At 33.5% G+C, this 26192-nt stretch overlaps 2 protein-coding genes across 3 annotated transcripts in view; one reads left to right on the top strand and one right to left on the bottom strand.

Annotated features, from left to right (window-relative positions):
- The window catches only part of LOC100375120 (high affinity cAMP-specific and IBMX-insensitive 3',5'-cyclic phosphodiesterase 8B), a 75120-nt gene extending 57578 nt beyond the window's left edge, over window positions 1-17542 (bottom strand). For both annotated transcript variants that reach the window (XM_085506967.1, XM_085506968.1), the window contains exons 1-2: window positions 16816-17542; window positions 12359-12415 (exon numbers count right to left, since the gene is read on the bottom strand). In XM_085506967.1, coding sequence (XP_085363093.1) covers window positions 12359-12415; window positions 16816-17073 — 315 coding nt within the window. In that variant the 5' untranslated portion in view covers window positions 17074-17542. The remainder of the gene's footprint in view (window positions 1-12358; window positions 12416-16815) is intronic.
- A 4370-nt stretch (window positions 17543-21912) lies between these two features.
- On the top strand, window positions 21913-25424 carry LOC100376006 (frataxin, mitochondrial-like). Its single transcript, XM_002732724.4, has 5 exons — window positions 21913-22211; window positions 22307-22398; window positions 23301-23421; window positions 24254-24351; window positions 25032-25424. Exons 1-5 carry the CDS (start codon window positions 21990-21992, stop codon window positions 25198-25200), a joined length of 702 nt encoding a protein of 233 aa, XP_002732770.2. The 5' UTR covers window positions 21913-21989; the 3' UTR covers window positions 25201-25424.
- The last annotated feature ends 768 nt before the right edge of the window (window positions 25425-26192 follow it).

The raw sequence follows: 26192 nt of genomic DNA, 5'->3' as shown, positions 1-26192 counted from the left end.
TTCATTGAAGGAATGATTCAGTGAAAAAAAAATCCAGCGAATATAATTGTTTTCCTATATGGAAATGATTTTCAGCGAAAATTAATTCCAGCTAAAATAAAGTATTTTACAGTAATACTGACCATTATTTGTGTACCATAGCTGTTCTATTGGAAGTACATGTGCATTTAGATCCCTAAAAGACCTGTTCTATTCCAGAAGACAAATATATGAGGGCATACAAACATACTTAAACCATTTTTGTCACAGATTAAGCACATCTAGAACTCCATATACTTATAATTGTGGATCGTTGAAATAATTCATTTTAACTGTAGATGCACCTCTGTCATTTACACAAGCGCATGCATTACTAATAGAGTAAAAACAATATATGGAACAGGATTTGCCATCAAGTGTCACCTGAACCAAACACAAGAGCTGTTATGCCTTCAGGAAAAAGGAATACTAAGCGCACTATAGGCGTCATATCCATTTCGTTATTAAAAGATTGTACATCATATCAAATAGTATTGGATGTGAATAACCAGATCCATCCCACATAGAAATCAACTCAGCTGTTTCACAAAAAACTGTCAATATCTGAATTTCCTTTTTCTTATGGATGTTCTCTTCATGAAGACGTACAATTTACGTAAAAGGCGATTATACAGTTAAGCAATCTAATTACGTGACCTTTCAATTTAGGTGAAAGTCCTATGTTCAATGGAACAAATTTATTCATTTAATCTGTTCTGAGGTCCCACAGAGGAGTTTTGTATAATGAGGTAGATACATAGATATTGATAATATTTTACCCACAGAAAAGATGGTTTATGTAAATAAAATAGAGCAGAATTAAATAACAATTAAGTCACCAAACTCATTTTTAGGGTCATGAGCTTAAATGTATTTTTTTACGACAAAATACACACCGCTCTGAAGATATACAGTTGAGAATTTCTTAATTTTTGCTTGCATCTGAAATCAACAACATTATAGTCAATGTCAAAAAGTACAAATATTTTCATTATTTTAATCCAACCCTTTAGCGAATCGGAAACTATCCATTTTGTTTTAAAATTAACCAAAAAATGTCTTGCTAACATGCCGATTCATCATAATTCATTCTTTTTGCCCAGTTTTGTAGTAGCAAAAAATTTCCCAGTCTTTTTGAAATTCAAAGTCAACTTTGTCATCTTCCAAAAAATAAACTTCATATTTTTCAAAAAATTGTGATCAAGTTCTGTATCAATGGGAAATTATGTCCAGTTATTCAAAAATTGACAAATAAAAGAAAAATAAATAAAAATGTGCAAATCGCTTGGCCTAAAGGGTTAATATCTTAACACATTGACATCTGATGCCATTTTGTAAACGTCATAAATCATTGCTCCAAACTGTTTTTACTGCTTGCTTGCAGCCAGAATGGCTGACTTTTACTTTTCAACTACGGACACAAAATCAGAATATTCAAGAATTTACGAATATTCATACATGTATAAGGAAGACAAACGAATGAAATACAAATATTCCTGGGGTAATCAAGCTGTCAAGTGTACCTTGGAGCAGAGGTCAAGACAATTTACTCAGACAAAAAGATATATTCACTTTTTTTTTGAGTCTTTGATACTGACTCACCATATCGAAAGACGTGGAAGGGAAATTAATGTTGTTGACATAAGTTGCCAAAATATTCATACATTTTTTTTAATTGGAAGAACATAATGACAAATTTATCATACTAATAAATGGTTTTAAAAAATGAAGGGTCACCAAAAATATAACCATATCCCTGGTATTGCAACCTACAGGTGTTGTGTTTGTCATTATGATACGATATGCTTGCCGAATCAGAAACACAATAAATTTTTATCATTTTTCACAAAATACAGAAATGTATCCATATTTTTTTTCCAAAAATTGATCAAGATCTGTAACAAACAAGTAACCTGTAGAATGCTGTGTGGGTAATATTTTTATATTGATTTTTGTTGCATTTGCAGCAAATAGTTACCAAACAATGAGAAATCTATAGGATTGGATATACCTCTCAGCTGGCTTCACATGCATAGTTCAAGACTGCCTAACCGGTGCTTATACCAGGATTTAGTTGCAGCACTGTGGTCTGTGGTTACAGCTTCATTTTCCGAGTAATCACAAGAAATTGACATTACAATAGAAAATAAAAGACTGGCACTCCCATACAATTAATAGCAAGTGAAATTCCTGGAATTGAAACATAGATTTTGAAGTCACTGGTGTAAGCATTGAATAACTTCAAGTTGGCATAAAGACGAGGTAGTTTATTTAATCAGTGCTGAACTAGAGGTTGAAATTATAATTAAGTTCGTTGTCATATAATTTGTTTATTTAAATTTCTCCTGAATTCAAATAGAATACACTGGTGAAAGGATGTTTTTGAGGTGTGGTTACATTGTGTATGGAGTGGTAGGGTTGGGTGTCATAATTTTTTCATTTTCAACTCTCATGAAATCACACAGAATTTCACTTAATTTATTTTCGATGAAAAGTTTTCAAGCATACGGTGTGAATCAAATTTTCACTGTGCTGTGTCAAGTCTCAATAGAGTATGAGGGAAATGGCATTTTCACTGGAATTTATTTTAGCGGAAAAATGTTCACAGTGAAAGGAAGTATTCCACATTATTACATATATATTGCAGTTTATTTTGATTCGTCCCTGAAATCAAAATCAGTACTTCCACACCCCATATGCAAATGAGGTCTGAGAGCGAATAAAGTAGTCCGTTCAAGAGTAGCGTTTTTCGAAACATAGCAGAAATAAACAATATTTAGAAGTACGATACTTTACGTTTGGGTACATGAATATATTTGCCGAGTGAAATGAAATTTGAACAACAGTAATGGTACTTCTAAGCAGTAACTTATTTTGACTAAAACTAATTTGCATATCACCCATGCAATGATGTTTTTGGTATTTTCACGGTCAATATGCAAATGAACATGGTATTGGCGATTCGCTCCACTTGGATTGCCCTTAAAATCACTTTAATTTTGTGTATCTGTGTGTGTGTGTGATTTCTAGTGTTTTCACGTATTAATTCTTCTGTGATTTGTTTGGCTTGGCCGATTTCGCTCAAACTTAGCAGGTAGGTCACACCTTCACCCTAGTTATCAGGAAATGTATCTCCTACAAATTGTGGATACAACACCTCAGACATAGCTCATTTTGCTCAGCTTGAGTGTGGGCACAAAGTTACTATTGGTAAAATCTGAAAACAAATTCTGACCACCGTTTCCATGGAAACAGCCAACAACTGAATGTTTTAATACCTTCACGCCAAATGTATCACACCCTACATTTCTAATATTAAAAAGCATGGACGTAGCTCATTCTAATCCGCTTGAGTGTGGGCAACAATTGACAGATTTTTTTTGGCTTGGCTAATTTTGTTTATAATTGACAGGCAGGTCGTACCGTCACTAATTGGCAAAACAATCCTGGTCCACAGCTACCATGGCAACAGCCAAAAACTGTTTTTTGAATACTTTCGACCCCAAATTTATTACCTCCCACTAGTCTTGTATTCATGCCTTTTATTTTGGCTACGTTGCACACCGGTAAGAGATCACCGACGCCGACATTGTTACATGTACTGTATCAAGGTAATCCCGACGCAACTTTGAACTTTGAATGAACTGTAAATGCTGCCTGCAATCTAGAAAATACTATCGGTTGGAAATAATAAATTTAAGGGATTGTTCAGTTACTCTGGCCTGGGGGGGGGGGTCGGCAGATTCCATTTTGTCAGCTGTAAATCTCAGTTGACCCACCCCAATCAACAACAAAAAGTGGGCGACCCCCTAACATTATATTTTAAAACATGCTGACCCCCCCCCCCCCCCGAAAAACAAAGAAACATTAACAGTTTTGGCTCTGACATGATTACAAAATGTATGATGTGCATTGAAAATATCGTGGTTTGCCGTAATTTTTAGTGTTTGCATTTAATAGACCAGTCACCTTAGGAGGGGAGGGGAGCCAAAAAACGACTACAGAAAAGGCTGCAGGAAGTAGGGAAATCTATGCTGCTAAAGATAGTAAATAAAAACAAAGCTGTGGAGTACTCACTTGATAAACGCCCTTATAAGATAGGAAAAGAGGATTTGAATCTAGGCGGTTTGAAAACTAATTTGGATTTAATATATCTTTCATATCTTATAGACCAGGAAAGTTTTACACCTGAAGCACAGTCTGTGCTTATGAAAACAAAGGACACTTTGATTTTTGTATAAATTTGTGTTGGATTTTGGTATTTTACAGAGCAAAATATGCATATTTAAAAGTTAAAAAAACAAAAAAACTATTTATTTATTTATATACATAAATCCATTTAACTTTTTTGATTTGCTGAACAAAAACTGTCACTGCTCTTTGTACTAATTGCTGTGTTTTTCCGTCTCCAGCTACAATTGGATAAATCCAGTAAATATCTTATACAATGGTGACTTCAGACTTTAAATAACATAATCTGATATCACATGGACTTGGGATGTGTTCAAATATCATGATTTATATTTCAGTCAGTTTGACAGTGGTTGCCATGACATATACTGATAAAGGTTAATGACAAGACCAGATGGCGAGCTGGTCGAAATCAACCAAAAACATCTTATGACTCTGCAGTTTTTAAGATACAATACAGTAGCTGTAATTCTAAACCAATTTTGTTTGCGATTTTAACTAAGGTGGTATCTTTGTGGAATGTTAGTGCGAGACTATTACCCCATCAATATTGGTTAGTGTTGACAATATATAGAAGTGTTTTTTCTAGACAGCTTGACGAGTAATTAATTGATTATGATGTGTAAAACTTTCATGTGATTGGTTGTTTGTTGGAAGGCAAGGCCTTGGAGTCTCTTATACTGATTGTAATTGGTTAAGGAGTGACAAGAAATAAAGAGTGATTTAATGCTGTCTCGGGTGAAAACCAGGGACTTGGCAGAGAATCGTTTGGGAACATGAACGAAGCTTGTGTGTGTTTTTGTCAGCCTAGCGTGGAAACGACCGAATCCCGGTTACCTAAGTGAAAGGTTTTTAACCATCAAAAATACCTATCACACAAAACTTAACTGTATAGATGCATGGGGCTCTGTCGCATTGCATAATCTGTTAGTTATTTGTCAACTTCAACCCCAAAATATTTAGCCTATAACATTTTTTGCATCAACAAATTTATAGGCAATATGGGTAATAGTTATTATTAAGAACACATTTGTACGATTAACTTTTTAATCTATTGTTCTGAAATAACACTATATTATATAAGACTATATATATATAGTGCAAGCTGATCGGCCGGAAACAAGTATTAGTGATTTTCGTGGTTTCAGAGCGTGATGATTAAATTCAATAACATATGCTTGCTTTACATTACTAAACTGTTTTAATTCTATAATTTCTATTATTTTGAGCAAGGACAACGTCCTGTACCGGGACATAGTCGCTCGGTCCCATAGACGTCCATGCATTGAGACGAATAGATCATCAGGCCCCTGTGGGCGCAACCATCAACATCAAAATCCCAGGAGGTTTCTGCTGGCGACGTTACCCAGTTCCAAATAAAGATCACCAACGCCAAATAAGCAACATTTTAACCGGTAATCAAGATTAATTCAATCCACGGCTAACAAGCAACATCACAAGTGAAGTTGTAGAATGAAGCTCAGCGACTACTGCTGACAACGTAAGTCATGCTTGCATGCCTTCACCATTGTATTCAAACGAATCACGTGGTGTGCCGTTCTCTTTCAAACCCGGGATTCGATCAATAGGGGAGTTTCAGTAAAAAAAACACATTGCAAATCATGCAAATTCAACATTTTCAAACCAGTATACTAAAACAGAAATGCTCAGCGATGCAAAAGAAGGATAGATGTTACTTTTCATTATACACATCTCTGTTGATACAATCCCTCACATATTCTATTCCCAGTTATACCTGCGTAAATGGATTAGCCTCTTTTGATGTTGACATTCAGAGTAAAATCACGTGACAGGCTGTTAAAATTGGCTGTTGCATACACTTTCGCCGGTCTGGAAAATGTGTTTAGTTAGCTCTCATTCAAGTAACAATGCAGATTTCCCAGTGGGAGTGAAACTATTCGACTCTGCCATTAAAAAATAGGGGTGTTTTGAGCAAAAAACGAATAACCCTGGAGTGCACACAACACACTGAATTTCGGAACAAATCTTGCATTATTTACAGCAGCAGAATACCACAGAAATATCAGACGAAACATGGAAACACTATATATATGTATTTCGGCCTGAACCCTCTCTATTGCAATTCCAGGAATTACCCCCCATATGTGCAACCATTTTCCACCTTGGTACCACCCAAGCCTGAAAACAAAATCTTAATACCACGCTGAAGCGTTTGGTAATCAAGAAAACAGTCCCATATTGTCCAAAATTAAGATTAAAATCATGTGGTATACAACATTTTTAAAGTTTCCCATCAAGTGTCCTCTGTTTTTAAGTCGTGTGTCTGCATCGTCGGCAAACTGACGTGCTTATATATCTAAATGTGTAAATAAAAATATCAGCATTGGCATTCCCAGACTAAATTCTGTATGATTTGGAAAATCTAACAACACAGATATTCAAGTATTTGTTGACAAGCATCTGGAACACGAGTGGCATTTGCGTGTTCGTTTTGCGGTTACCGGTCATATAAGTTATGTGTGTGCGAATTGATCGCCTACACACAACCTACACTGCAAGAGTTTTTAACGAGCACACAGAAACAGAATGTAGAATCAGAGTAGCTATATCTAGTATAACATTCTGCCTTGCTCTATTGAAAGAGACAAATGTGATGAAGCACTTTGTAAAAGCAATACTTTATAAGGAATGATGAGTTATATGGCTGTCATGTGATGATAAATTGTATTCAGGTTCGTTTTTGTATCTGAGATGGGAGATGACAAAACAAACATGAGCAATTATTAGGAACATCAATAAATGTCTCCCCTTGTGCCAATTATGTGGCTGTACCTTGGTGAATATTTATCACATTGGAAAACAAATATTGATGTTCCCCTCAGATGTAGTTAATAATTTCATATATTAATACATGCCTTCACGTTCATGCTGTTAAATTATTATTATTATATATTGTTTAGAAACCTGCACCTATCCCAACTGCTATTCACATGTTCCATGGGATATACTGAAAACCATGATAGACAAATTTTCACAAATTTTGCATGTCAGTAAAAGTCGTGAAATATTAAAATTAGCTACAATTTCAGTGACTTTTGCAAAATTGTGTCTACGCAAATACCCTAGAATCATGAAATCATGGAAATTTCAATGAAAATTAAATGATTTACGGAAGGTTTTTAAAAATGTTTTCTGGGAAATTAGATGATTTTGCTTCTAGTTTGTTTAAAAGAGTAAACTATACACACTGGTAACAAGGTAATACAAATAATTATTCTACAATAATAAATAGACCAAATTTGCATTTATTAGAAATTTGTTTCCGGTAAATAATGAACTAGTGAAACAATAAGTGAGACAGATGTGCATCTCAACAGACGACATGTCGCCAGTTTTGAGAAAATAGTCCTCATTGTTGTTCCTCTCTATCTCCTCCTCCATGGTTACAATACAACTACCCCACGCCGTGGTTACAGTACAAACTGTTCACATACATGTACATGTGTATGGCACTATGACATTTAAAAGACTGCAAAACGCTGTTTTTGTAAGATACAGAATTCAAGACAGATTTGTAGGATCTATAACAACTGCAGTCTCCCCATTCTAAGAAAAAAAAACATTATGGATTTAATATTACTTTAGGCTAAAAAGAAATGATTCATTTCTTGTCCTACTTATTTTTTTTTTCATTTTCATTTCGTAGAAAGCAGAAAAAAACATTTTTGAATCGTCGTGACCAGAAACAAATAATTTGTTGGGCTTATATAAGCTTATTCTGACTGTATTTCGCTGCGAAAATTGTTCTATTTTTTCTTAACCATGACAGTATTTTTTTTTTGAAAATCACAACATTTTTAGCTGCTAATTACTTTAAGTTCTGATTGTATTTGGCTGTGAACATTGTTTTTTTTTTAATCACAAAATTTTTAGCTGCAAATTGTTGTATGTCAATTTTAATTTCACGGGAGACAACTTTTCATTGAAAATCACAAAATTTGGTAACAGATAATGTTGTATGCAAGTCCTAAAGACACAAAGGTGTAGCTATTTTTCTGAAATTTCATGCCTGTGAATGCTAGGAGGTGATCAAAATGTAAGTAAAATTTAACTATTTATTGTAATGATTAATGGGAGTTACAGAGAATTGCATTTTTATTGTTTCTGCTGAAAATCCACTTCATTCAAAGTGAAACTAACTTATTCACAATATTACACAGTTCTCATTACCGGGAATAATCTGTTCTTCTAATTATCACCCATAGCATTGTTGTGGTGTTTCCATGGTGATACTTCCAGTCTAGAAACTGTACTCACAATATTACTCCAAATCAAAGTCATGCTAGGCTTGAACCAAAACTGATGAATACTTTTTTTTTTTTAATTTTTATCATCATAAGAATAATAACAGATAAATAGACCACTTTCATGACCCCTAAAGGTCACACATCCTGGTACTTTTGTTGCTATGACAACATCACAAACATACACATTTTGATGTATATTTCTGTTCCTAACATTAAAATTTTACTCAAGTAACTAAAACAAATAATCAAATCTTGGAAATTACGCTCAAATATTGATAAAATAAATAAAAATAACGAAAATACCAGGATGTATGACCCTTCAGAGGTCATGAAAGAGACCCATGGTTACCATTTCACTTTATTCTTACATGTACACTCAACGCTAATGGCATGAACTGTTAATGTATTTTTTTACAGAAAAAAAAAACACACTTCAACAGTACATAAAGGCACAGAGATAAATACTGGAGTGCACACAAGTAAGGGTTTAACCAAATAATAAATTTTAGTACAGGTAAATCTACGAACCCACCAGAGCTATACATGCCATATCAGCAGTTTCAACTACCGGTATATTTCTATCGAACTGGGCCATTATTTAATGTTGCATTATAGGTTTTTACTCAGCAGTTAAAACTTACAGTCGGCATTTTCAATTCACAACATAATACTTCACACAATCGAGTATTCTGTCGAGTACTGTATAAGATTGTAAGAATGATAATAAAATAAAAACAGGTCTATAACACGATAGTCAAAATAGCTCTGATTTATTGTAGCAAGTGTTGGATTGTTTAATAAAAAAAAATGCAAGTTCACCAAACATTACTTCACAAGTAAATATATTAATGTCGAAAAACTGTACTTTTACAAATTTTAAAATTAATTATCTGAGATTACCAATGCTCGCATCAACACCAATCTATTTTATTTTATTTATTTTATTTATTTCACCAGAATGACCATTATTACAAAACTTATAAACAAAATACAATAGTAGTAATTCTGGTGTGGACCATGGAAATAGTCTTGATTTTGGCTTTCAAGACGATACATATAAAGAATGGCCAAAAACAAAACTATTTATATCTATTAAATAGCGAATGTATTTATGTATGTACGAGTCAAAACATTTCACTGACTGTAAAGACTGTTTAATGCATGATATAATCAAAATTATTTATATCTATTAAAGGGGAACCGCTCAATCCCATGGATTGCACCAAAGAATCATGGGACACTATTGTTTATGTTGTTTACAATGTTAATCTATCTTTTGTTATCCATTGTTATTTTAATCCAGAAAGTATATTTGTTGTGAAATTAATCTTAACTGGAAGGTGCCCCTTTAAATAGCGAATGAATTTATGTATGTACGAGTCAAAACGTTTCACTGACTGTAAAGACTGTTTAATGCATGATATAATCAGAGTTAAAGAATGGCCAAAAACAAAATTATTTATATCTATTAAATAGCGAATGTATTTATGTATGTACGAGTCAAAACGTTTCACTGACTGTAAAGACTGTTTAATGCATGATATAATCAGAGTTAAAGAATGGCCAAAAACAAAATTATTTATATCTATTAAATAGCGAATGTATTTATGTATGTACGAGTCAAAACGTTTCCCATGTTTTTCGTTAGTGGAAATAAGATCGTATCTTCACTGACTGTAAAGAACGTTTAATGCATGATAATCAGAGTTATAGCCAAAAAATAAAAAGTACATTGTACCTGTCTAAAAACTTGATCAAAATGAAAAATAGCAGTGGCTTGTCTGTAATTATAGACTTAAAATCAATTTCTTATTTTATAATTTACAGTAATTTTCAATCAAAATTGGACAGGTTTGTAAAAATTCTGCCTGTCAAATGAAATTGGGTACCTGTCGAAAATGTGGAGTGACTGTCTAAAATGACAGACAGACAGACAGGTTGACTAAAAGCCTAATTATAATTAAAGTTATGCAAATGTTGTTACCGGTAATATATGCACTCATTTGTATCAAATAACAACCAGATAATAGTATTCTCTTACACAATCTGACAACTCAAGTTCCTTCTGAAACTAAAGTTGCACTGAAAATTATGCAAATATGCTAATAAATATGCAGATTTTTATTGAAAACTATTCAGACCTTGCAAACATCCAGTAGATTGGATTTTTGAGTTTCAAGTCATATTAAATGCAACAGGTGGAAGATAAATCACTTTTAAATAAATTTTCTGAGATAACAGGTTTTTTAACAGTGTATTTATGACTTCAGCAAAGGTTTTTCTTCATGAATGATATAAAATTCTCAACTAACGAATATTCCAGGCAGTAAAAATTAAACAGTTTACAACAAATAATATTCTATAAGAGGGATTAAAATCTGCAACAAAAGTCAAACAATTATTTTGTTTACCGACCAGCATTAAGATCGGATTGTTCGGAAGCATAAGATTGTAGTGTGAATTTTGTTCATCAGTGCTGTATGATGACGCTACCTTCAGGGCCTTCCTGAATAAAATAATAAAGCTAAAAGTCAGCTGTCTATCGCATTCTGTCGTCCATCGCCGTCCACAGCAGCGATCACATAGAAATTGAGGACGGCGAGTATGGACAGATTGCATTGAAATGAACACTAAATACGGCTATCCCGGCCAGTAATCGAAAATTCAATCTTTATGAGTGATGTATTTCCATCTATTTGCTTCTATTCCCACTATCCTCAAAACGCTCAAGTGTCTTTACGTACAGTGACATGAACATATCTACAATGTAAGACGCGCTGAACACAAAGTTCATTTTCAGTAGAGGTCTATCTATTCCTGTGAGGAATTGTTAAAATTGGCCATAGACCATAAAAATACATGTCTATGGATTGGAACATCAAAATCCTTGAATGGAACATGTTCTATGTTACCACCGGTAACCAAAACAGCAGGTTATGTTCCTGGCTAACAAACCGTCTGATTGAAATGACCTGCGTCTTTGAAAATCTAGTCTTATCGCACTTGCGTTTCCAAGTAAAAAAGGTCGAAGTCAAAAACAACCAATTTTCGCCCAATCTGCTATGAATTTTGGTTATGTCATTAATTCAGCCCAGCAGTTAGATTAATTGTTAGATTTATTAGAGGCGCCCAGGAAAGAAAGATTTGTGAGGTGAATTGTGAAATAAACATGGCGACAAAGGTAAAAACATTGTTAAACTAATGGCCTTCGCCATTTGCAATTTTTTGAATTTCCTCTGCGATAGTTATGTAATTTGGAACCAAAACGTTATCGGCAAGATTCCAGAGACAACAGTGACGACCACAAAAACGTAATTGAAGGCAAATAAACATGTGAAGCATAAAAAACAGTTTTGAGTGGTAGCACAAAATAGGGGACTAAACCATTGTTGACTTTTGAGGGGAATGGAAATGACTAGATTTGAGGGTGTCGCAATAAGTGAGGACGCCAATTGTTTTTATGCTATGAAAAAGTGAAGACCTTGAACTTATTTTATGTACATTAATACGTCATTTCTTGTTTGATTACCTTACGCTTTTAGGTTCATGTGTTGTAAGTTACAGTGCACATACCTATATATAAAGTAAATGATTTAGCCCAGGCATTTTCTATGTCAAAATCGCTAAACTATCTGTTTTTACACAATCTGGGAAGTCAAAATTACTAAACGAAGTACAGGACGACAAAACTGAAATATCCAAGAACCAACACATATCAAAATTTATATCTCAACAGTGAATATTCGTGGTGTATTTTAAGTCTAACCAGAACGGAAGTGGGAATTTGTTATTACTCTAAATATCCAAACATATTATAGTATAAGCACGCCCCTCATTCAGTTGTTACCATGACAACTTACCTGGACTGGTGGCTGTGATACTTTCATCGGCCCAAAAAAAAGTTCATTTGATGCACCCTGAATGAAAATAAAAATGACAGTCAATATATGCACAGAAATAGAGTGAATAAAGGTGAAAATAACATGAGGGGAATAAACGGTTAAGATCGCCATTATTATTTGTGGTGTTTGTTTTATTGATATAAAAGAGTAACTTTAGTATCATCTACAAAGGTCAAATGAATAAAGTCAAACCTACAAAGGCTTGTCGAATACAAATTTAAATTACAAAAAAAAGAATTTTTTGTTTCGTAATCTCAAATATATGCACATATGAAAAAGCAAATAATCAATCAAAGTTGTACAGAGTGAAACTGCAGCAAAATTTTTTTTTTTATATACCAGTATATTATATTTATTATTCTATAAGCAAACTCAAAATAAATTACATTCTGTCATCTGTATGAATGATTTCTTGTTTAAATTCTTTCAAATGTTCAACCACAAAGATTAACCCTCAGAACGTCAGTCACAAAGTCACCATTCACAAAATAGTTCTATATACTATATCTGCATACTAATTAGGCAATTTGCATATCATTAACCCTTCGAGTGCCAAAGTCAACTTTTGTCACCATTCACAAAATAGTTTATATACCGTATGTGCATAATAATTAGGTAATTTGCATATCATTAACCTTTTGAGCACCAAAGTCAACTTTTTTTACTATTTACAAAATATTTCCATATACCGTATGTGCATTTTAATTAGGTAAATTGCATATCATTAACCCTTTGAGCACCAAAGTCAACTTTTGTTACCATTCACAAAATAGTTCTATATACCATATGTGCATATTAATTAGGTAATTTACATATCATTAACCTTTTGAGCACCAAAGTCAACTTTTTTTACTATTCACAAATATTTCCATATACCGTATGTGCATATTGATTAGGTAAATTGCATATCATTAACCCTTTGAACATCAAAGATAACTTTTGTCACCATTCACAAAATAGTTCTACCGTATGTGCATATTAATTAGGTAATTTGCATATCATTAACCCTTTGAACATCAAAGATAACTTTTGTCACCATTCAAAAAATAGTTCTACTGTATGTGCATATTAATTAGGTAATTTGCATATCATTAACCCTTTGAACATCAAAGATAACTTTTGTCACCATTCATAAAAATAGTTCTACCGTATGTGGATATTAATTAGGTAATTTGCATATCATTAACCTTTTGAGCACTAAAGTCAACTTTTTTCACTATTCACAAAATAGTTCTATATATCGTATGTGCATATTAATTAGGTAATTTACATATCATTAACCTTTTGAGTGCCAAAGTCAACTTTTGTCACTATTCACAAAATAAAATCTGTCCACACTTTTTCACAAATTTTAATCAAGACAAGAAGACCATCGAAAACATAATGTTAATTTGGTCCAAAATTAATAAACAAATCAATAGAAAATTAATAAAAACAATTGAAAAGTAAAATATAAAATTATGCAAAATGCAGGAACAAGACATCATGTACATACATGTGGCATATACCAACGTTACGTGTTGAAGGACGTCGAGTCAATAAACTGCTAACATATTTTGATAAGATTAACTTGTAGGTAAATATGAACAAGATGAAAGCTACATAAGATAAATATAAAGTGATCTAAATAATGGTGAAAAAAAATTAAAAAAAAATAATGATGAATAAACATCATCGCATCATGGCTTTGACGATATCCATGCATGATTTCATAAACCACATTATGCAGCTATAGTTTTGATACAATGTTATACAATGAAATACATTAGATCTCATTAGAATAATCTAATCTAATCTAGCGGTGAATTATTTTTTTTGTAGTCAGTTTAAATTAAATTCATTTGCATTTGTTTTATATCAACATTTTTTTCTTCATGCAACATCAGTTCAATTTTCTGCTTCGTTTGACGATGGAAACACATACAACAAAAGTACAACACTGCCGATATATTTATTCATTATAAACAGGTTTAAGCTTTGAACGCAGTCTTGCAATTCGGTTAAGGTTCATGGCTCATAACTGATGGTTAAGCTCTGACAGTTTTGTGTATTATTATTCACCATGACAACTATGTTCAGATTAATACCATAATACCCCATTATTATGTACACAAAATGCAATAAATTATACATGCATTGTATGTAAGTCATTAATCTTAGAGATAATAATGTTTCTAACCTGAAATTTATTACTATATTTGGGGAAAACAAAAAAAGAAAGGACAGCATTAATTTAATGTGCTCATCTTGTATCAAGCATCTGAAGTTCGCAAAGAAACAATGTTACAATTTTACACACATTTTATATTTTACATGGAACCCATATTGTAAAGCACGATGATTGTCCTTCACCTTTTCGCATAATACCATATATTCAATTTATTCTACAGACAAGTATCGTATTTGCTCTATTAAAAGCGCATCCAGAAAAGCGGTAAATGTTAGCATTTCAAATGTAAGCGCACAAAAACTCAAAATTGTATTTATTTTATACTGGAGCAATCAAACGTGCTTTATTTTGATAAAAGTTTTGTTCCAATTCCACTCACAAAAACATCTGGTTATTCTACTGATTTAACCCACTGAATATTTTCCTGCCAAAAATGTTATGTATTACTATTTTGTGTACTTTTCTAATTTATTTGTTAAATATTTAAACATATTGCCTGCTGCTGACATCCCTTTGTTTCATTTCCCTTAAATTTTGGTATGTCTGTGAAAGTTTTCTGCAAAAATACTTTCATTATGCCTCCAGCACAGCAAATATGTAAGTTGAGCTCCCAGGAAAAATGAGAAACAAGGTTGCTTTTCAATCTATGGTTAGGAATAGTAAATATTTTAAATATTGCAATTACCGGTATATGATTATATATCATATTGTATTACATCAGATAATTTCTCTCAATTGGAATTAATGACTTTGCAAAAAAAAAAATCACTATTCATGATTATGATTATGAATGAATTTACGTTTGAAACAACAGTAAAGGTTCTTAAAAACAAAGATTTTAGTAATGGATTCTATATGAATGACACTAATGTAGTGTTCTACTTGAAAATAATACACTTTATATGACATCAATCAGACCATCAGAGCATATTTCCTGTATTACATGTGCTTTTATTAAATTGTGGATGTACCGTACATAAGGTACTTTTTAGTGATGAACTGATCTTTCAACTCTTCACTGCCAGTTTCAACTTTTGTAACCTTCCACCAAAATAGTTCACCTGAAAAATCTATCTTTCCAAAATGTTGGTCAAATTCTGAGTTTAATAACGGTAATTCCAGAGACGAAAATGAAGAAAAACAGCAAATATTGGAGTAATATTGTGTGAGAACAACTTTCAGTAAATGTTCTCATCCAAGGTTTGAATCTTTTTTTCTAATTTGTCTGATATAGGTGAAACCCTTGAACTGCAAAACAGATAGTCAATTCAAGTGACAATTATGGCTTTTATTAGGAAAAATATCTTTCACATATTTTTTTACAATTTCCGTAAGGATATATTGTATTTCTGTACAGAAGATCTCTTCACTAATAATGTTTTGAGTGTCAAACTGACGCTGCTATCACCTTTCACAAAATATTACATATAACCGAAAAAAAAACGTTTTTCATATTAAAATATAATCTTGATTAAAACCTTTAAGCAATAACAAATTAAGTCATTTGGTCTAAAATATAAAAAAAAAGTAAATAATTTGGCAAAAAATGAAGTAGGGCTTGGAATCATGACATTCAAATTGTTAAATACAAGATTTTACAAGCACTAAACAACTCAGCATCATCTCAGGTCTGTTTTCAAGTCTGTGTACCCAAATAATTATCTAGACTGACGAATGTATTGATTAATAACTTGTGACAGGAACAAAGTGTTATGAATGGCAAGTAATAGCTCCTTGTAATCAGGAGTCTTCTTAGAAATATGTATACAAACACAGAGTATAGCACTATCATAATTGATATTATTGTCCAATAAAAAATAAATATTCTAAAATTTACTCTTTTCTTCTTTTGATAATGATGTTTGAAGATAATTTATTATTTGAAACAATACAATATAGCTCAAGTTCAATGCTGTAACTGCTTTAAATTTTTATAACTTCCAAGTTGGGTTTACCCTAAAATCGGATTATATTGATGCAGCTTCTCACTGTTTATCCGAAACACACTATTGATGGACAGGAAGCGGTTACCAAGCAACTAGTTTTGCCGAGGGGAAAGAATACTATGTTACATTCGCAATGAAGATGGCGTGTTTTACGTCAACAAATTCCTCGTAAAAAAAGAAAACAAAATAAATTTATATCAAGGGGAAATAGTTTGTTATTTGATACGATATGAGATTGTTCTCAACTGTTGTTTTATCGTCACATTGAGGTCTATGCGTCGATACACTCAATGACTTACCCTCATTTCAACAGTCGACCGACTTGTCTGCGTCTCCGCCTCAATGCTTATCGTACCCCGCCTGTCTCTCCGTCCGAGTATGGCTGGACCCGCCGCTGTGCTGGACGGTCCCGCCTCTGTAATGTCCGTACTCCGAATTAAATGTGTGTGTTGTTGTTGATGCGAAAACGACGAAGGTCGTGGTGAATTCGATTCGTCCGAGTCTCTGCAGTATACAACGCCGCTCTGTGATACATGAATACTCGGCGCACAGCCCATTATTTCCCGCGTTCAGTTTCCTCGCATTCTGAGGCGAGGATGTGTTTACAAGACCAAGACGGACTTGTAAATTATGTACAACGTACTATATATATTCCGATGTGAGAAAATAAAATCCCTCAAAATGTGAAGACACCTACTTCAAGGACGACTTGAGCACATATGCGATTTCCGTAGACGATCAGCCAAAGGATGGGGAGATCGGCTCCGATGAACGAATGCGAGCCGACAAGCCAGCTGATTTCGATGATGAAGACAAGTGCGCGAAGTTTTTTACTTTCTGGGTGTAGAAATCACAGCAACTGTGGTTTTCGTAACAATGAAGATCAATGAACTTAGGTTTTTTTCAGATAAACGAAATTATATCACAGCTAAGTAGTAGTCTTGACAAATCTTGAAAAGCAACGGCCAGCATCGGAAATGATTTCTCACATCGATGCATTGCACACTATATCGCTGCTGATGATGTCAAAGCTCAAATTGACGACTAACCAATCACAATGGCTAACGCTGTCACGTGACGGACACACTGACGTACGTTTTACCATTGCAATGTAATGGTACATTTTCGTGCACATATGTCGAGTGTGTATGATCTTGGATAATAATGTCATTAATGTATTATATAACCGATTTCACGCATCTCTAGCGCAAATTCTAAATTTTAGTACATTGTTGTGTTCACAAGGATATTAGCTGTACAGTACTTCAATGTCACATCATATATTTTTTTACCACCTCGGGGTCGAAACTATAATCATTTAATACATGAATGCATTAATTATCAGCAGTGATTTCACATTGTGTCGACTCACTATATCGATCTGAATTCATGTTGTCATGGTATTGAATATGTAATGCACTAATATATTCAAATTAATATTGATAAATATTTCTATTTTGCTTGATTATTTCGTGTAAAGTTTAGAGAAGAGTAAATATACACTCCAGATAAAATATGACATGTTTATTGGCAATAATGACGTACTTTAAATGTACTAATTAATTACTTGGTTTTAATTTTTCAATTTTCGCCTATAATCGGCTTAATTAAATTCACTTCATATGTAAAATAATAACTAAACTCATTGTTTCCCTGGTAACTTCGCGAATTTTAAAACCACAACAACCAATGAATAATATTAAGGTTTATGTGAATATGCTAAAAAAACGAAAAAGTGAAAATAAATGATCTTACAGTATCGGCTCATCATAAGGGTGTTGATGTGACGATGTGATAGTTTTACAAACTGAGCCGGAGCCAAGCCTGGTCTCATCGTTAACGTTACGGTACGGTACCGTGCCGTAACCGCTTGAGTATAATGTATTGCATCGCTAACATTACGTATTGCCAAATATTTTAACACTAACGCAAATATAGTATTATAATAACTGGTCAGAGTGAAATATAATCAATTATTTGTTTGGAGAATTACAGGTGATTATCTTAAAGCGCTATGGTCGTCGTTCAGCGCGTGTTCGAATTTCATGTAAATAAACAATGTATTTTAAACGCGCTGTACACGTCGCTGTGAGTCCCATGTCGAACAGGACGCAGCGCGACGACTGCCGCCCTTTAAATATAAACACCGGGATTACTAGCGCTAACACTTACGAAGCGTCAACCAACACGGTACATTTCACACATTTTCATTTTTCTTTATAAAATAATTATGTATATATTGCTATCACTCACAGAGAGATTACTTTAAATTCCCTATTTTCTTCCGTTACGTAAGTTCATAACCAGGACTTTCATACCCTGTCGCCGAGGCACATTCAAATAATGTAATCAGTACGTATAGTCTATTTATGGTGTCTGTGTCATCACTACGTCACAGACCCTCTATCACCGATCTTAGAAACGGCTACTGTTTTAGGTGTATTTGTGATTGAGGTACTAATACTACGTTAATAAAATAACAATAAATATTACTGATCGAATTATTTTGATTTTCAGCCTACAAGTGACTAGGCACGTTTGATGCCATCCTCCATGATGCCCCTTTCTCCGATGACAGTTATCTGGGGAGGGGTGCGTCCCCTAAAACTACACATACATCCCACAACGCGATGTAGTAGTGTGTGTTTTTAAAGTCTGTTTACTGTCAAACCACCCGCTGTCCGAGAATTCATCCACATACGGATGTGGGACGAACAGCCCACCGCCACCCAACTACCATGCCAACACCATCGCCACCACTCAGAACATTACCTCGAAAATCTTCGCTGAATTGAAATGTACCATTACAAGTATATACTGGTAGTCACGTCAAATCTGTGATACGTCCTGTACACCTATTTCAGTTTGAGTGGGATTTTGGACAGCAATACAATAAAGTTGAAAAGAAATATATACTAAATTGTATAAATATGACGAAAGAAAGCAAGAAATTTTAATTTTCAAATAATACCAAACATACCCTGTATGTTTACATCGTCAAGAACGGACGCGAGTACCACCAAAACTCGCCTCAGTGTTACTCAGACCGAGCGTATCCTTGTTGCATGGAACAATCAACATTTTCTCCAAATGAGAAAATGGATGCTCCATCGTCTCGAGTGATGTTTCAAATCTTGAAAAATGTGTTTTGTCGACTTTTAAAATGACAAGTAACTTGCTGCTTGTTGTACTAGTATTTCAGACTACAGCGTCAAAAGTGTACCTCTTTCGAGATTACTTTGGGAAAAGACGAAAAATAAATGTTTAATGAAAGTAATGCTCATTCATTTGTTTCTCGTCTGGGGTATGATGAAAGACGAAAACGGAAAGCGCACTGATTCTAGGCCATAGACTATAGGTGATAAATGTGATATTGTTATTGTTAACAAAAAGTGAACGATGACGTCAAATGTCACAGACTCTATCTTTAAATTGAATATTTTTTAAATTTGTATATGATTATGAAAGCTTTCTTGTACCAGATAATTGTGTATGTTTTGTGAATATTTTTTCCATTCTTTTCTCTGTAGGTTTTTATTTTTTTTATTCAGATATTTTTTTCCAATTTCACTCACGGAGTTTCTAATCCCCTAACGAAATATTAACGAAACTATCTTGATTGAGGGCGCTATGTTCCGATCACAGTCCCTCCATGATAGACGATACAAATTCAAGGAATGTGTTGAAAAGATGCTCCTGCGCTGTACATGAAATTGTTTCTGAGCTCTAGAGAATGAATTGCCATGCAAATATATATGAAAATCGAAATGTATCAAACTTAACCCGGTTTGTATACTTTTTAAAGACACGGATGGTGTGCTCGGATCTTCTGTGAATGACATTACACGAAATTACTTGAACTACGCCCTCTAGGTGGATGATATTATAGCGGTTACCTCCCGTATCTCATACTCCGATTCCTCTGAGACATCCAAATATAAACAATGAATATCCCTATTACTACATTTTACAAATTACAATTATGTACTTCTCACAGACGTGATTCTTCTTTTGCTACATGTCGTTTCTCCGCTTTTCGAGAACGCTTTCTGTTGATTTAAAACAAATTCTACAACTGAGTGGAGATTCCATTCCAGGCGGAAGGCTGCGAAGGTAGATCTTTTTCGAGACTCTGTGAATTTAAGAAAAAAACACGGAGCAAACCTTTCCAAATGTAACTCTCATCAGAAGAAGGGACGTTACTTCATCATACCATTCTCATAATTTTGCGCGAAGAGAAAAGAATACGGGAATAACGGTTCTCCGGTAATTTGTGTAGACAAATTAGCACTGATTCTAGGCCATGTAGAGATACGTGACAAAATATGAAACGAAACAGACAGCACCGGGCGAAAAGTGATACAAACAAAAAGTGCGTGACGACGTCAAACAAATGTGTGTGTGTGTGTTTGTTTGTTTTTTAAATTCAGCGCTCTATTAAAATGCTACCTCCATGAAAAGATATATTCAAAAAAACAAACAAATTACTCATATTTTTATTGAATATAATAAAAATACCCTCAAGATTTGGACGTCTCAGACGTCTTACTATACAATATGTCGTAACATACTACGTAGTGGAACTTAGAAGTACGGAATGCCGGGAAGCGAATGTTGTATGGTTATGAAAGCTTTTTTGTGCAAGAAAATATGTATATTTCTATGAATATGTTTCTATCCCTTTCCCCGTAGAATTTATTCAGACTTGTTTTTCTCGAATTTACCATAACGCTTTGGAGGTATTACTGAATCGCCAGTGAGTGGCGCGCTGTTTATAAGCACTGACCGCGGTTACTTTAGTAACCATGCACTGACTAAGTTTAGATTCACAAACTGTGATGAAAACATGTATCGATGTTTTACACTCGGAACAATATATTGCCATAGCATATAAGAAACGAAATGTAAAAGCAAGCAATTTAATTTAAATTGTCTACTTGTTATTTTTCCCCGGACACCCTCTATTTTCTAATTCAATTGACTACCCCTAAATAGCACCAAGGTTGATATCATGAGTCGGATAAATTCCGAGAAATACATTCATGTAAATTCATCATGTAACTCTTTTGGATTGTGATGCTTATGCAATGCTTCTTTTTCAAAACCTGTTTACATGTAACGTGGATCATAATATCATAAACGCAATCAGCATAACACTACATTTCTGTCCTTGCCGTTCATAGCCGGAGTCCACGTAAATAAATTTGAAATAAACGAAATTCTTCGCTATCAGGATGTCATGATTATGTTAAAAAGTGAAAAATTAACTAAAACTTTCATTACAGATAAAAAAAAAAAGTTTTATATACTAGTATATGGGCCACCGTAGAGTGTATAATAAAACCATCCTTCAGTATTTGAGTAAACAAACACCAACACTCAAACACTAAAAATGGCTGCGCCCATGTGAAGGCATTTATTTTTATTACAAAGCTGGATATTTTTGGTTTATGACCACTGTGGTTGAAGTAATATGGCCACTCTCGCCAGGAGCGTGTGTATGTTGACATCTACACGCCACCAAATCAGACATAAGATAAACAAGTGGAGTTCAGTCAGCTGGGGGACTTGTTTTGATCGCAATGACTGCGTCCCGCAACAAGTGTGCCCCGCCCCCTTTCAGAACAAAACACATTCGTTCAGTACAGACACCATTTACCAACCTACTAGATGTATACGAAGTGGGACGTCATGGGTAAGACGACGTATATCATCGGCATTATTACCTCTCAATTAAATAACAGTAAAACTTAAATTAATTCACTGATTACTTTATTATTCATGTTTCAGATAGGGACAGTGTATCTCCCGAACAGAGAAATTTACATTAACATGGCAGTGGTTTCCCGGAATGCGTTTTCAACGTCACATCATGCAAATGGGTAAATAATTATTATGAAACTATAATACATGTAGAGTATGTGAGACAGTTATGTGACATTCATATTTATCGGACATTTTGGCGTGGGGTGCGTGGTAGTCTTGTCATACATGTAGGAAGACAATTTTTAACTGGATAAAACATAGTGCTAAACTTCAGGTTTGGATGAGTAATTGGGGTTAGGATTGGAAATAGGGTGTAGGTATTGTAAAATGTTTGGTTAAGTTTCTTTATGGTTTGGGGTTTGAAACATCATTAAAATAGATATAATTATTTACAAGCACATTCAAAATGGCGACATATATTAAAGCTTCCACCCCTGTTGTACACCAATGCCAGAACCTTTTGGTGGACATCTACGTGTGGAGATTTAGTCTTGCAACACACATTGTATACACATCACTGTGAATGCTGCTACGTCTGAAACTAACATAGACATAAACATTATGTACTTATTGTCACTGTGCTATTGTGTAATACGCCTTTGATTAGTATTGAGTATATTACATAAAATTGGCAATATGGAAGCTGCTCATATTTGTATTCCTGGAAATCAATCAATTCAAGAATAGTAATATCTATAAAGATACTGTAAAATACTGTATTTTCGTTGGAATTAATTTTTGCTATTTTCGCTGAAGGAATGATACAGTGAAAATAAAATCCAGCGAATATACATGTACCTTTTTTCCTATATTTTACATTCAACACGTCAAAAATCAGTGAAAATAAATTCCATACAAAACATTCAAAAATTCTTTTCAGCGAAAATTAATTCCAGCTAAAATAAAGTATTCTACAGTATTTAGGACTTACTAACAATTACAATTTATACGATAAGTGTTTAACAAGTTGAATATCAAATATAAGGTGTTATTCTGACAGATTGTCTTTTTATTTCAGGCCGCTCACTGATATGATGTATGAACAAATTGCTGATAAAACTCTGGATATTCTTGCTGAATATTTTGAAACTCTTGGTGATGTTGAACAAGTGTCTGAGGAATATGATGTCATGTTTTCTGTAGGTCTAGCAACCGTCAACACTCTACTCTTGCACCCATGTCGTCATGGCAGATTCAACTTTTCTTGCCTTTCAGCAAAGTAAACCTGCATGCATATATATTTCAGGGAATAAGAAATTCAGTTCAATAATAGCAAAAACAATTATAGAAAAATACATTTAAATATGCAAATGGTTGCACCAAAATACGATGTTGTTTACACAGATTTTGATAAAAGAAAGTTATCAGTATTTTTGATGGGAAGAAGCAACAGAAAGCAATGAAACAAACAAACAAATGACGTTAGTGGTTAAATCAAACTATCATCAAAATAGAATCAAAACTAACAAATTCCCCCTTTTTTGCCACTGGTGAGCAAGACTTTGTGTTTAGTGCATTAACATTATATTTATACGCAATTGAAACAAATACGTTGAGACACACATACAAGTGATAAATTCAGATGAATTTCAATGTTATTGAACATTTTGTCACCGTGGCATTTAACTGTTGAACCATTAAACATGTAAAGCGTGGTAGTCATTTGCCACATTTGTGTTGATAAACATTGATTTACCCATAATCCAATGCGCTCTTCAAATGGAAATCACAAGTGTGAGGTTTGACCTGGGCGCGACTTGCACTGATTACCGCCGGTGACTCCTTCAGTGCCTTTCAATAACATGAAAATTACCTAATTAAAGCTTGGAAACATCTCAGTTCGTACTCGTTGATCTGTGCAACAGTCAAAGTCACCATCTTTGTTTATATGAGACCCATATATCTCGCACATGCGCAAATATCTTGATAACCTAAGAGGTAATAGGCAGCATTTTTCAAAATATTTTTCAGTCTGGTGTGTTGACAGTTATTGTTGGAGGAAATACTGGCACATATGTTATCAACAAACAAACTCCTAACAAACAGATATGGTTATCATCACCATCAAGGTAAATAAATGTTCTTAATTTACATTTATGCATATTTTAGCACAAATAGCTGTAGCAATATTTTGTGTCAAAATTTATCTACAAGTATTCGTTTTAGTATTTATAGTCAACAATATGTGAATTTCTTTTGGTGCACTGATTTTAGCATTTGTTTCCATAGAGAATGAAAACATATTTCATATTAAAACCTACTAAAAAATATTGTTAATTTTTTAATACTTTTAGACATCAAAAAATACCTTGTAAGATTGCACCATATGTCACCAAGTAAAATATTGAGGTATTGAGATATATCTGTTCTATAGAAAGAAAACCACAGTCTATCATGATAGAGGGACTGTGAAAAAAACATAGTAAAATGCCCCAAAACAGACAAAACATGCTATTTTCGCTGAATTTTATTGATTTTCTCAGAACTGAGTATAAGTAACATGATATATCAAATATGTAAAAATAAAGAAAATGACAATATTTTTACTTTTGTGTAGCATTCCAACTGAAGCCCATAACACTGTTTTTCTGATGAACAAAACAGTTTCTATTGTGTATATTTCATATATATGTATATTTTGTCTTTCTGAAATAAGGTAGGCATCTGTTGCCAGCTAATCCATACAACAACAGTACCAGAAAAGTATTTCCTTCCCTACAAATTTTCATATGTTTTTTTTCTTTTTCAGTGGTCCCAAAAGATATGACTATATAAATGGACGATGGATTTATAAACATAGTGGGGAGGCATTACATGATTTACTTTCTCTTGAATTCTCAGCAATACTGAATAGAAATATTGACTTCTCACACCTTGAAACTAAAGAGATAGATGACTCACATAGCAACAACAATTGACGATGATGAAGAGCTGACTAAGAAATGCATCATTGTAATATCAAGTCAGTCAGTATAATGTTTCTACAGTGAAGGATAGAAGGCTATGAACGTTATAAAAATATTAAAAATATACATTTTTTATAAAACCAAATTGATGTTTGAATTCAAATTGACCAATCCAGAAATGGTATTGTGACATCATCATTAGTTCTAATTAATATTAATGATATAGTTTAACATTATCCAGTCTGCAAGTGCCTCATTTTGAATATGTGGGCTGTCACTGTTGAAATGTTATGTGAAAGTATGCGTGTGTTTTGTGGTTGTAGACAATGTTTTGTGTATGTGTCGCTGTGACTGTTACACTGATAACCAATTATCAAATAATGTGCAGACCTAATCAGTTTTTGGTTCTTGTGCATATTAATGACCTAATTTGCATATTAATTATCCAATTTTGAGCATTACTTGTTTCTCAAGAACCATCGAACATCTTCAATGAAACAAGGTACATAGATGCTCCGCAATAATGATCTATACTCTCAAATTTATTCCTTTGCTTTAATATTTTTTTATTTTTAAAACTGTGGGTCACATTGCAGAGCTATATTAGTCACCTGACTTCTTGTTTAACAGACTAATTTGAAATTTTAAAGCAATGTCAAGTGTATCCTATTTCTGATTTTTGTAACTCCAATACTCTCAGCACAGAGGAGTTCTAAGTTTGTTTTGTTCCCCAGCTGTGTCCTTCACTTTATAGATAGATAGATAGATAGATAGATAGATAGATAGATAGATAGATAGATAGATAGATAGATAGATAGATAGATAGATAGATAGATAGATAGATAGATAGATAGATAGATAGATAGATAGATAGATAGATAGATAGATAGATAGATAGATAGATAGATAGATAGATAGATAGATAGATAGATAGATAGATAGATAGATAACTTTATTGACATTATTCTTTCTATAGAAGATGAACATAGTCAAGTAAAATATAA

Source organism: Saccoglossus kowalevskii, chromosome 13 (genome assembly GCF_978046115.1).
Source record: "Saccoglossus kowalevskii chromosome 13, keSacKowa6.1, whole genome shotgun sequence".
Taxonomy (NCBI): Eukaryota; Metazoa; Hemichordata; class Enteropneusta; family Harrimaniidae; genus Saccoglossus; species Saccoglossus kowalevskii.
Note: the sequence above shows the minus strand (reverse complement) of the source record. Positions and strands in the feature narration are given on the sequence as shown.

Bases quoted from the DNA above. Each gene is read 5' to 3' on its own strand.
- LOC100376006 (XM_002732724.4), top strand. From the start codon at position 21,990: ATGGCCACTCTCGCCAGGAGCGTGTGTATGTTGACATCTACACGCCAC. The intron at 22,212-22,306 runs GTAAGACGACGT...TTCATGTTTCAG, and splicing joins TACGAAGTGGGACGTCATGG to ATAGGGACAGTGTATCTCCC. The intron at 24,352-25,031 runs GTAAATAAATGT...TTTCTTTTTCAG, and splicing joins TGGTTATCATCACCATCAAG to TGGTCCCAAAAGATATGACT.